The 13,278-nt window shown below is 42.6% G+C and overlaps 1 protein-coding gene across 21 annotated transcripts in view; it reads left to right on the top strand.

Annotated features, from left to right (window-relative positions):
• rims2b (regulating synaptic membrane exocytosis 2b) overlaps window positions 1-13,278 on the top strand; it is a 37,570-nt gene that overhangs the window by 5,875 nt on the left and 18,417 nt on the right. For 13 of the 21 annotated variants that reach the window (XM_067496074.1, XM_067495983.1, XM_067496163.1 and 10 more), the window contains 17 exons: window positions 525-705; window positions 797-1,031; window positions 1,106-1,384; window positions 5,326-5,390; window positions 5,621-5,740; window positions 5,850-5,949; window positions 6,024-6,147; window positions 6,352-6,398; window positions 6,523-6,611; window positions 6,698-6,733; window positions 7,724-7,854; window positions 7,959-8,130; window positions 8,222-8,381; window positions 8,694-8,717; window positions 9,685-9,753; window positions 10,044-10,179; window positions 10,479-10,586. In XM_067496074.1, coding sequence (XP_067352175.1) covers window positions 525-705; window positions 797-1,031; window positions 1,106-1,384; window positions 5,326-5,390; window positions 5,621-5,740; window positions 5,850-5,949; window positions 6,024-6,147; window positions 6,352-6,398; window positions 6,523-6,611; window positions 6,698-6,733; window positions 7,724-7,854; window positions 7,959-8,130; window positions 8,222-8,381; window positions 8,694-8,717; window positions 9,685-9,753; window positions 10,044-10,179; window positions 10,479-10,586 — 2,076 coding nt within the window. The remainder of the gene's footprint in view (window positions 1-524; window positions 706-796; window positions 1,032-1,105; window positions 1,385-5,325; window positions 5,391-5,620; window positions 5,741-5,849; window positions 5,950-6,023; window positions 6,148-6,351; window positions 6,399-6,522; window positions 6,612-6,697; window positions 6,734-7,723; window positions 7,855-7,958; window positions 8,131-8,221; window positions 8,382-8,693; window positions 8,718-9,684; window positions 9,754-10,043; window positions 10,180-10,478; window positions 10,587-13,278) is intronic. The other 8 variants (XM_067495808.1, XM_067496694.1, XM_067496606.1 and 5 more) reach the window with 5 other exon arrangements.

The raw sequence follows: 13,278 nt of genomic DNA, 5'->3' as shown, positions 1-13,278 counted from the left end.
TGCTGCAACAGGGTAACAGCAGCTGTGATGTCATTTTCTGTGTGGTAGGGGACAGAATGAAAGGAGGGTGCACAGTAAAAGGGGTGGGGCTTCAGATGTGATCATAGTATGAGATGTACACCTGGTGACAAAGAGAGTCTGGGTTAAACCATACGTTCGAAATTTCAAACATCTGGCAGCTGTGAGAAAGTTATTATTATTATTATTATTATTATGTTATTGTTTTGTTACGTTCATGTTTTCAGTCTGTTTCTATAAATTCACTGAGGCTTTCATTGCAAGAATGATCAGACTGAAGTTAACAGCCGAAAAGTGCAGACAACAGTAAAAGTACTCGTTATGCAGTTTAACACACAGTATTTTATACCTACTGCAGCTAGTACAGTTACTTTACTTGTAGTAATACCTCATTGTTTATAAAGTATTTATAACTGTTAAAAACATGTAGTGGAATATTTCCGGTTTATCAGGTTTAATTGTGAGGATTATTAATATGAATAAATTTAATTCTGTGTGACTCACAGGAGGTGGAGCCCCTTAAAGCCTTTTTACGATGGTGGGTGGGGTGGGATGCCTTTTTCACCCTCTGATTTCAATCTGGATCAGCGTGCTCCTTCACCACACAGTTGCCATGGCTATGGAGAGGAGGAGCTACAAGGTCAAAGGCGACCAATCAGAGACGGACGAGGCCGTTGGCTCTCACAGGTGAGTCAGACACAACAGGTAGGAAACAAATTGACGTTGCCAGTCTGGTCTCTGATGGTAACACTGGTCATGGTCTCCTCTGTCATATCAGGACCTCTGTCTGGACCAGGTACATGATAATCGAGAGCTGCGGCGGCAGCAGGAGGAGGAGTTTCGGGCCCGTTACCGCAGTGACCCAAACCTGGCTCGTTACCCAGTGAAGCCGCAGCCAAGCGAGGAGGCCATGAGGATGTTGGCTCAAGTCGGCAGGGTCCGCCACCAGCGCCGCCACAGTGACGTGTCCCTGGCAAATGCAGAGAACATCCAGCAAACTCTGAGACACACAGGTAGGTGTATAACCAACAATCTGTTACTGCTCTTCTCAAGTGCTCGAGTCTGATCTGATGTTTCCTCTAAGCAGTTTGTGAGAATCGACCTCAGGGAGCAGTCCGATCTGGCGGTCAGAGGTCATTCTCTGTTGACCGAGAAGCCAGTCACCTCAGCCCCACTTCTCCTCGCCGTAGCCTGCTACCACAGCAACATCTGGACCTGGGCTCCGTGCTCAAGAGGACTCCGGCCAATGAGAGTGCAGCACTGAGGAAGGGGCGGATTGGGTCGATGCATGTGATTGGTAGCTTCAGCAGCTCTGAGGAGGAGCTGGTGACCACACCTGATTACACCAGCTGTGACGAGCCCGACAGTAAGTGACTTCATGCTTACAGCTAGCTACATTAGGCTAGGTGATTACATGCTAACGGTTCCGTTAGCGGAGGTGGGAATCAGAAGACATGACTTGTCAGTTAGAGCAGTCGGTTCAACAGAACAGTAAGGGCTGAACACATAACCTGTTTCCAGAAAAGTTGGGACACTGTGTAAATGTAAATAAAGAGAATGCAGTGATTTACAGTATTGTTCAAAATAATAGTAGTACAATGTAACTAACCAGAATAATCCAGGTTTTTAGTATATTTTTTTATTGCTACATGGCAAACAAGTTACTTGTAGGTGCAGTAGATTCTCAGAAAACAAACAAAACCCAGCATTCATGATATGCACGCTCATAAGGCTGTGCAATCGGGCAATTAGTTGAATGTAATACTGTGTATTTTATATTTGATGGCAACAAGGACTTGTAAGAACTGTTTCTAGTTTTATAACAAAAGAGATTTTATAACTGGGGTGTTAAGAGAATGGAGGGGGCTGTGGGATCTGCGCAACAGCTGTACTTAAAAAAATTGAAATGTACAAATGAAAATGTACTGTATTATAAGTAAAAGTACCACTCTGACATTTCAACTTAATTAAGTAATTAGATGACTTCTAATTTAAAAATAAAGTACTCAATGTTTCGTTTGTCCCAATCTTTTTTTGTAGACTGATTTAAGTTAACACAGACATAATAACTGGTATAGAACAGATTCTATTTGTTTGTCTATTTGTCTCAATGGTAGAGCATTGTGTTGAGATGCAGAAGCCCACCCCAAAAGGTGTGGCCCTTCCTAGCCACCAAGGGCCACCTTGGTGCCAGTCCCTACCCCGGATAAAAATGGGAGGGTTTCGGCAGCAAAATATTGCCAAAATAAACGTGCGGAACATGCTCCGCTGTGGCGACCCCTGAAGGGACAAGCCAAAAGCCGTTGATCTTTTCTGTGGACCAGTCCTGCTTCATGTTGTTTTCAACATTACAGATTGTTCTGCTAAAAATCATGTATTTATTTACATTGTCGTAAACCTATTCCCACTGTGTTTCCCCCATGATATAGTTCATACGAGTATTTTATAATCCAGTGTTTTTTTTCTGATGTCACTTTCAAAACAAATCATGACAGTGATCTGACATTATTTTACAGTAAAGCAGCCTTCTATTCAAACCATTGTCCTCTAGATGTCGGGAAACACAATATCCTCTCTGAAAGTAAAGTGTTCTAGTGTTTCCTGCCTAGCTCTTTTGTTTTCTTTTAAAAATTTAAAATGTAATGTGATGGTAATGTAACAACTCTGATTAAAAATGTACTTGAGTACCAAGTACAGATACATTTTTCTTAAAGGATGCCTTCACTGCTTTTTAAGTTTCTTCTTTTGGTTCTAGCGAGGGTAGTACGTGTATATAAATACCATTAAACTTTAGTCTGACTTCCCGTATATTATAATATCACTACTTCTAGCTGAAAAATATCTCTGGATGAACTTTCAGTTCAGATTATGTCATCTTGTTGCTCATACTATGCTTTTCCAATACCGCCCCAGATGACATCATCTAAACTCCTAAAGATGAAAAACTCCTCCGGGTGGGCAGAAAAGTATTTTAATAAAGGGAAGTCAGAGGGAAGTTTAAAACCATTAATAATTATTTACACTGTAAACTAAAGCCATAGAAATAAAGTTGAAAATTGGTAAAGAGTCACACTTTAATGTGGCCGGGTGAAAGTCAAAGTACCCATTGTAAAATCTACTTACCTACGGATACAGGAAACATCACCTAACTATACTAATGAACTACTTGTACTATGTTACTTTCCAGCAATTTTACTATTCTGAAACAAAATCCATGATTACATGTGTACACGTTAAAGCCAAAACTCACGTTACTGAGATGAAGAATTTGTTTGAGGTGGAACAGGAGACTGAGAGCCTCCGTTCTCTCATTTCTTTGCAATTAGCTCTGGGTGATAATCTTCTTACAGCTGAGCTCGGCGTTCACTCTGCTCTACTTCTGACTGACACTAGGGGTTCCTTCCAGAACACCCACAGATCCACAAGGAGTTTTGGTGGCTCAGATTAACATGTATGTGGTTTTGCCATTGTACTAAATACTTTGGACCACAACTGTCGTTGTTGACAGTTCTCTGTTCTTTGAGGTTCTGCCTCAGTTCATTTGGTTTCTTCTGCTTTTCCATCAGATTCCGCCACTTCACTAAATGGTTACACTTGACATTGTTTTAAGACAGTTCTACAGCCTTTATTGTTCCTGTGGGTTCTCCTCGGCTTCACGTGTTTCTCTTTCATGTGATTCTCATCCTGCAGGATCAGTTTGTGTTCTATGTGGCTCTTCTGCAATTCTGTAGGATCCCATTTTGGGTGTCTATGCCTTTGCCTTTGGTCTTAAAGCTTGTTGTGAGGGTTCTGTTACTGATCAGTTGGGTTTCTTTTGTACTTTAGAATGTTAGTTAATTGAGGTTCTGCTCCAGTATCTCTGAATCTTGGCTGTTGTTCCATATAATTTATCGGCTAACATGTTCTGTTTGGTTCTCCTAGGGTCTTTTAGGGTAAAGCTTCTCTTTCATAAGATTCTTACTTCTGTTAGGGTTCCTCTCCTGTTTCTGTGGGTTCTGCCACTGTGCTCATGTCTTAAATGATTCTGTGTTCTTTACAGCTCTGTAGCATTGATGGGTTCTGCTTGTAATGCTGTGGTTCTTTTGCTGTTCTGTTGCATTCTGTTTTGTTACTGCAGGTCATCTCTCAGGAACCCAGCGTCATGCTTACAGGGTAATCTGCCTCCTGATTGGACCAGATGTCACCTGGTCAGAGATTAGAGCTCTGATTGGCTCAGATTTCTTGCTCTGACAGAGCAGCTCAGAGTCTCTGCTGCCGTCGACCTGAATGCACCTGGACAGAAACAAGAACCAGCAGAACCTCCAACAGACCCTTAAACCTAAATAGTGCAGGCGTACAGGACCTGAATCAGACCTGAACCGGTCTGATTATCTGATCCAGGTTAGAGCAGACGGCCGCTCTGGTGCTGCCGGGCCTCACATCTCCACATCTTCTCAATTGGATTAAAGAAGGAGAGTGAGGATTACCAGCCTCAGGAGTCACTGTGGACTCAGGGATAGAAACACGCTGCAGGAGGACACTGTTGAACAGTCAGGCAGCAACATGTCTGCAAAGCTGATGGACAGGGTTGGTCAACATCTGGTCAGGAACTGCTGGATTCAAGGTCATGTGGAGTGTTTGTGATTTCCTTGTAAAACACTGGTTTTCGGAAGAAATCCACTGCTGAAAACTGCTCCTGCTACATGGCGTTCAGACTGACCTGAGTGCAGGTGTGTGTGTGTGTGTGTTTGTGTGTGTGTGTAGCCAACAGGTCGTGTTCTTGCTGTTGGTTCTTTGGGTTCAACTCAAGAACGAGTGTTTGACAGGTTATCTATTAACCTGGTTAATGCTGAGAATCATGCAGCTTGTTATGTTGGGTTCCCTGAGGTTCAACAGAGGTGGAGAGAACAACATTGGCACAGAACCACACAGGTAAAAACTGGTACATGCAGCGTAGCTTCAGATGGGACAGGATGTGTGTCAAATTTGACTCACAGCTGGTTAAAAACTAACCTTGAAGAGAGCAACAGATACTGGGTCAATGAGACACCAGGACAGGAACTTTTGTTGGACATCTATGGAGACAAAGTGTAGTAGCATATGTTACCCAACAGCTTCTGGGGGAACTGTTGGAGCATGTGAAAGATCACGTGAATGTCAACTAAACTACAAGGACCATTGTTGTCACGTGTGTGTGTGTGTGTGTGTGTGGCTGTGGTGGGTTTTTGTTCATGTTTTCTGACTGACAGTTGTTTATTTAGCAGTGACCTTTTCAGTTTGTACTTAAAAGCAAACATAGGTGTTTGACCTCTAATCTCTGGTTGGCAGGAGACATGGATAGCCAATGGTGGGATCATGGTTCCTGGCATGGAGAACCTGCACCCGCAGCTATGGTAGGACCAAGCCCCTCCCCTGCATTAGTCATCTTTTTGTTTCTTTTGCTGTTGGTTGTTCCCCATTCTAGGTCCTCCTTCATCTTTGTGACATCATTGTTTCACCTGAAGAACCTGACTGATTCCATCACCTCATCCATGTTAAATTTAATAAATCAGATCAGGTTTTTTCTTCCTGTTGCTCTTTATTGTTGCTAAGCAACCACTTGTGTTTAACACTGAATTTTCAGCAACCGGTCACATGGCAACCGTCCAAGGACGGAGAGCGTCTGATTGGTCGGATTCTGCTGAACAAGAGGATGAAGGATGGGACGGTTCCTGCAGATACAGGGGCACTGCTGGGACTTAAGGTGACAAACTCTTCTTCTGCAGCTTGTTTTGTGTCTCTTGTTGTTCTCCTGCTCCTGTTTGAGCCCCTCAGCTCCGTCAGTGCCTTGCTCATGGCCAGCATGTTTTCAGGTTGTTGGGGGGAAGATGACTGAGTCTGGACGTCTCTGTGCCTTCATCACCAAGGTGAAGAGAGGTAGTCTGGCTGATACTGTAGGACACCTGAGACCAGGTAACCACCGTCCTTTAGCAAGATCAGAACCACAAGTAAAAAATGTTTCTATTAGTGCTCTTCTGCTGCTGTAGGTGATCAGGTTCTGGAGTGGAATGGTCGGGTTCTACAAGGAGCCACGTTTAATGAAGTTTATAACATCATAATGGAGTCCAAACCCGAACCGCAGGTGGAACTGGTGGTGTCCCGCCCTATCAGGTGGGTCAGAGGTCACACAGACGTTAGTCTTATTATAACATAATATGTTTACATACTTATGCTGAGTTAACAACAGGAACCTGAGCTTTTACCAAAATAAGAACTGGATCTGCAAGCGGTCAGCAGCCCTGACATTTAGGAAACAAGTTCTATATTTTCAATGAGAACACAAAGTTCTGTTCTGCTACAATTTTTATATTTCAGAGGTGTTTCCAGAGCAGCAGATGGTCCCCACATGCAGCTGGACTCCAGTGAGTTCATTATTTACTGTGTGATCTGACACTAAGACCCCCTCCCCACAGTATGCACACTAATACAATATAATACCCAGGAAGACATTCCCTGTATCAGCTGTTCTCTCCACTCTGGGTGTAGGTTCAGGTTCCTTCGACTCTCAGAAAATGGGTCCATCCATCTCTGTCACATCTCCCATGAGCCCAACTGTCCTGTCTGGACAGGTGTCTGTAAGTTTACCCAGCATGCACTGCACAGCCACCCTGTTGTCAGCTTGTTGCATGTCTCCATTGTGATGGATGTGTGTATGTTTCAGACTGTAAACAGGCATCCTCTGGTTCCCAGAATCCAGGTAAATGCAGAGGAGTTGGACATCTGTTTCCCCACTATCTATGTTTTGTAGTTTAATTCCCTGACCTGATTTTATAGTTTTTAGTATGTAGTTAGCATCATAGTCACCAGTATAGCTTTAAAATTTACTGCAGTTCAAAATAAATGTACTGCAGCATTAAATAATCAAATGCAGATTTTGAATAAACATTGTACAGATTTAAAATCGCATACTGTAGCTTTAAATAAAAATGCTGCAGCTTTAAATTAAACGTAGAGCATTGCAGAGTTGAGTTGAGTATTCGCTCTGATCCAAAGGATTCTGCTCTTCTTTCAGGCTTTTTTTGGTGGTTCTGCTCTGGTCACTAGAACCAAGTCAAAACTTCTGTAAATGTGGTACTCATGGTACCAAACGTACCTTCATAACCGTAGTAAGAGTTTTAGATGGTGATTCCTCAGCCTCTGATTAGGCTGCATGATAATCCTACAGGTGTGGTAGAAACAAATATAAGGAGAATGCTGTGTATTGGCAGGTGCAGGAGCAGCAACATGTCTACTCACTTGTGCACATACTTAATGAGGTAGACCTGTCTGGATCACATAATTTGAGACAGGTTATCTGTTATCAACTATGGAACTGACACCTTTTTGTTGTTGTAGTGGAATACAAAGTGCATGTCAAAGACCTTTATATCATTAGTTAATTTTTATTGTATCAAAATTGGTGTTGAATCATGAAGTGGTGATGGAACTGGTATCCACTCACAATTCTGGTATTGTGACATGACCTGTTCAATATAGCCACCATTCCGCAGTATGGTTCTACTGTTGTTCTAAATGATTCTGGCTCGGTTTGTGTTCAGCTCTATATTCTATACAGTATATATTACTGTCTGTTCTGTGCGCTTCTCTACTGTATCACGTGTGTGGTTCCAACATGGTTCTCCAGAGCTCCTCTTTGCAGAGTTCTGTGTTTGATAGGGCTGTTCTGATGTAAATGTGTTTTACACAGGTAAAGCTCTGGTATGATAAAGTTGGCCATCAGATGATTGTCACAGTTCTTGGAGCCAAAGAACTCCCTGTTCGAGAGGATGGCCGACCCAGGAACCCTTACGTAAAGATCTACTTTCTACCAGATAGAAGGTGAACAAAAGAACCAGTTAGAAACCAGAGCTGTACAACCTGCAGACCCAGCAGTGGATTCTACTCTGTGATTGGTTGCTGATTGTCCTTCCCTCCCCTCGCAGTGATAAGAGTAAGCGGAGAACTAAGACAGTGAAGAAGTCGATGGAACCTCGGTGGAACCAGACCTTCATGTACTCTCCGGTCCACAGGCGGGAGTTCAGGGAGCGGACGTTGGAGCTCACGGTTTGGGATCAGGCTAGAGTCCGAGAGGAGGAGAGCCAGTTCCTAGGAGAGGTCAGAACACATGGAGTACACCTCCAAGTCTTGACACATAGTTAGTGTTAGAGAGTCCAGTGACAATTTGCGTGTTTTCTTGGTTCTCAAGGTTCTGATAGAACTGGAGTCAGCTCTGCTGGACGATCAGCCTCACTGGTACAAACTGCAGCTCCATGATGTCTCCTCCACACCGCTGCCTAATGCTTCTCCCTACCTGCAGAGGAGAGGACTGCAGCCGGAGCCCTGCCAGCCCAGCAGGAGGCTGCAGAGTGAGTACACGCTGCTCATTGTTATAACACACATTTAAATACACAATAATAATAAGAAGAAGAAGAAGAAGAAGAAGAAGAAGAAGAAGAAGAAGAAGAAGAAGAAAAAGAAGAAGAGGAATATACTCACTGATGATAGTACACAATAGAAACATGGTAATAACAGGCTGTGATATAATATGCACTAGTAATATACAGTACAACTACACAATTGCACCTGCCGATACACAGCATTCTCCTTCTCTGAAAATGAAACATTTAATTCAGTTTAACTTATGTTGTTTTTACTTTTCTCCCATGATGCTTTGCCAGACAAAGGTCCTTACTGTAACTCAGGTAATAACTAATAACTAAAATAAGTGTGTCTGTGTGTGATGTGGCTGCTGTGCTCTGTAGCTAATGCTAACTCTTATGGCTTATCCCCAACTGATGCAAAGCTAACAGGCTGATTATACTTTTTTAAACTTTTAACTCAGCCAGTGGAAGGTGATGGGGGGTTGACTGAATGAAAACCTGCACCTCTGAATACTGATGGGAATGTGGGGAGTTTCCATGAAGCGGTTCTTTTCAATGTTTGGTGGTCCTTAATGGGGTTCTAATAATACTTTATCTTGGTCCTAAGTGGGCTCCTCCAATGTTCTAGAGCTTCTTCCTGCTGTGGTCAAGGTGGCTCCAGGGCTCTTTGAAAGGGTTCCACTGTCTGGTGAAAATATCCCAGCTACAAAAGAACAGGGTCTGGATGACTTTGAAATGCTCCAGGGTTTTTTTTTAAAAATTCTTCAATTTTATAGAACCAGCTGTGGGGATACTGGGGGTGAGTTCCAGAATTCCCCAGGACCTATAGCTGTCTCCAGGACTGTCCCACGAGCCTTTGGGATGTTTAGATCCACCACGGTTTTTTAAGGGGTCACAAGAGATGAAAGGATCCTAACAGTGAGTCTGTGTGGTTCCTGTTCACTTAAGGACCATTCAAAACGACTTTGGGAGGGTTTTTTTTGCACATTTATAAGTATCCTTGAAGTGCACATTGTACTAAATCCATGTGGGGGTTCAGCCGATGACTGACAGTTCTCAAATGGCTTGAAGGGTCTTTAAAGAAGCTTCCAGTTTTCTAGGTAGATGTGGTAGTAGAGGTTGTTGAGAGCGTAGGGAAGTCACTTGTTGCCATTTCAGTAAACTGGACTGTGATTTTCCCTCAGTGTTGAGCAGTGTCTTCCCTCCTGTGCTGGATTAGTGCACCTGCTTGTGGAGGATTACACAGGAGCTGCTTATAGGCTTAAATGTCCTCTGTCTCTCTCTGCAGGGTCTCAAAGGATCAGTGACAGCGAGTTTTCAGACTACGACTGTGAAGATGGCATCGGGGTGATATCAGGTGAGCAGGTCTCATCATGCATAGCAACACCTGCAGCTCAGTGCACGCTCCTTCCCCCCCCCCCTTCCTCGGGAAGCCTGGTTTAAACTCTGGTTTTAGTGAATCCTCAATGCTGTTTGTCTCAGAGACCAGGAGGCTCCTGGGTAATTAAAGTAGAGTCCAGTAATGACTTAAGCAATGGCTGTGATTCTGTTGTAAAACTTGGTCTCACTAGATCCTCAGAGCAAAGAGCTGTCTCGGTGTTAATGGATAGACCCCTGTTTCTGTCCCCTGTCTGTTTCTGTGTGTAGACTACCGACAAAATGGACGGGACCTCCACAGCTCCACCCTCTCAGTGCCAGAGCAGATGATGTCTTCCAATCATTGCTCCCAATCAGACATGGTCAGGAAGAGGTCACGGTCGCCAAGCCAACCGCCTCCTCACAGGTGAGCATCTGTTGGAGCAGTCGATACAAACTGAGGTCCAATCAGATCAGAGTCTACAGCAGATAAAATAATAACGTGTTGTTTGTAGAAAGTCCCTCCAACAACACAAAAGAAAGCAGCTGGCAGGAGACAAACAAGGTGAGAGTAGATGATCAAGGTAAAATCAGATGAAATGTGATGACAATTAGAATGATAGACAGGAAGAAAATAAGGCAGGCTATCTCTTTTATTTTACTTCACTGTCATTCCTGATCTTTGACCCCTGACCTCACTGGATTCCTTTGACCTCTGGTTTGCAGCGATAACCCTCTCTACCCTTTGTACCGGGAGGATGCCATTCGGCTGCTGCAAGGCTCCAAACTGAGCCGAGCGTACTCTGATGCCACCCAGTATGGCAGCCTGGACAGGTAACCATGACAACATATGGTGGACCTGTGTCACCTGGGCCCAGCCAATCAGCTCACAGACTGGTTCACTGTGTGACCACAAAACTAATTCTTATAGACCAATCAATAAATGCTCAATAACCAGCGTCAGACTCACTATTACATACACCTGCTGTGTTACTAGAGCAATCAGAGGACACACAGCAGGCCTGACCCAGGTTTATAACCAGTATTGTTTTGGTACTCATTATATGAGTAGTAGTTCAAAGTGTAGTCTTGGTGGTGTACCTGATTGAACTACAGGTTGCATTATTTAAGTATGTAGTTCTGGTTGTTGTACTGTTTAGCTTTACTAGGTGTAGTGCTGGTCTTAGTTCAGGTTGTAGAACTAGTTGTAGTATAGGTTGCAATATAGATGGTAGTCCTGGTTTTACAACACAGTGATACTGCTTAGAGCTGGATATCAAGAAATACCTGTCTTTGCAAACCTACTGTTCTTGGAAATCTGGAACTGGTTTCAACTTGGAGCAGGTTCCAGATTTCCAAGAACTGTGAATTTCTTAACGCGTACAGATCCTCACCCTAAATAAATTTCAGTTTTGGGAACAGCTTTGAGAATTCAAAATAGTATTTCTAAAAATGGTGTTAAAGAACCTTACTATCACAGTTCACTGATTACAACAGAAATGTTACAATAGTGATCTGCTAATTTATGTTCTCCAAAAATAAGAATGACCCCAGGATTTAATTCAATGAAATGTTTAAATTTAACTTTATTTATATAGCGCCAATTCATATCAAAGTCATCTCAAAACACTTTACATAATGAAGTCAAGACTAAAACCCAACAAATCCCCCTTGAGCAAGCCCTAGGCAACAGTGGAGAGGAAAAACTCCCTTTAACAGAAGAAACCACCAGCAGAACCAGGCTCAGGGTGGGCGGCCATCTGCCTTAACCGGTTGGGGTGAGTGGAAAGTGAAGAGAGAAAAGGAAAAGGCAACAAAAAACAACAAAACATTGGGAAGGTTGGTAGGACCAGTAGCTGTGCACTGGAGATGCACACAGTGGATACAGAAAGAAAGATGCATATTTAATGTCATACATGGGTGCCATATAGATGTGGGGGGAGAGAAGAGGAGAGGGGGTTGGGAGAAGGAAAAGAATTCAGTGCATCAGGGGGTGGGTCCCCCACCAGTCTAAGCCTATAGCAGCATGACTATAACCAACTATAATCTTTATCAAAGAGGAAGGTTTTAAGCCTAGACTTAAAAGTAGACAGGGTGTCTGCTTCCTGAATCTGAACTGGGAGCTGGTTCCTTCAGGAGAGGAGCTTGATGGCTAAAGGCCCTGCCTCCCATTCTACCTTTGGAAATTCTGGGAACCACAAGTAGGCCTGCATTCTGAGATCAAAGTGGTCTATTAAGATGGTATGGTACTAAGAGGTATTTTATACTGTATATGATGGAGCCTGACTGTTAAGAGATCTGTATGTAGGAAGCAGGGTTTTAAATTTTATTCTAAATTTAATGGGAAGCCAAGCTAGTGAAGGTGAAATATGATCTCTCTTGCTAGATCCAGTCGGCACTCTTGTTGCAGCATTTTTGATTAATTGCAGGCTCTCTTGGGAGTTGCTGGGGCATCCTGAAAGTAGGGAATTACAGTAGTCCAACCTAGAAATAAAAATGCATGGACTAGTTTTTGGGCATCTTTGAGACAGTAGTACTGCAGTACTACTGGGGGCCAGATTTATGCCATCTAGAGTAATGATATGGTTGGAAAGCACATTTTTAGACCCCAATATTGTGACTTCAGTTTTGTCTGAGTTTAGAAGTAGGAAATTGTGAGACATCCAGGCTTTTATGTCTTTTAGACATGCTTGAAGTTTCATTAATTGATTATTTAATGTGGTTCCATAGATAGATATAGCTTGGTATCATCAGCATAGCAATGGAAATTTATGGAGTTTTTTCTAATAATGTTAGACATATATAAAGTAAAAAGTATTGGTCCTAACACAGAGCCTTGTAGAACTCCATAGCTAATCTTTGTGCGCATAGAGGATTCATTATTAACATAAACAAATTGAAATCTATCTAATAGATTTAGACCAACATAATGCAGTTCCTTTAATCCCAATTTCATGTTCTAGTCTCTGTAATAAAATGTTGTGATCAATGGTGTCGAATGCGGCACTAATATCTAACGGAACAAGTATAGATAAGTCCATTATCAGAAGCCAAGAGAAGATCGTTGGTGAATTTTACCAGTGCTGTTTCTTTAATATGATGAACTCTAAATCATGACTGAAAGTCTTCATACAAATTATTCCTGTAAAGGTGGTCACACATTTGTTTTGCAACTTTTTTTTTCAAGTATTTTAGAAATAAAAGGGAGATTGGATATTGATCTGTATTTGGCTAAAACACCTGGCTCAAGACAGGGTTTTTAAGTAGTGGTTTGATTACAGCTACCTTATAGGCCTGTGGTACATAGCCAGTTTCTAGAAATAGTGATTTATGATATATAAAATGGATGTAGCTAAGGATAGGGTTTAAAGGACGTATAGTTAATTTAAATGAGGTTATAGTTGAAGTTAACTCAGCGAGGTCTATGGGTAAAAAGCAGTCTAAAAGGTATTGGGGCCTTATTGATGATTCTAGGACTGTTGTACATGGAGATCTATCTGTAGGATAATTATATTCCTAAAGAGAG

Source organism: Channa argus, chromosome 1 (genome assembly GCF_033026475.1).
Source record: "Channa argus isolate prfri chromosome 1, Channa argus male v1.0, whole genome shotgun sequence".
Taxonomy (NCBI): domain Eukaryota; kingdom Metazoa; phylum Chordata; class Actinopteri; order Anabantiformes; family Channidae; genus Channa; species Channa argus.
The sequence above is the reverse complement of the archived record's forward strand: the minus strand, read 5'-3'. Positions and strand labels throughout refer to the sequence as shown.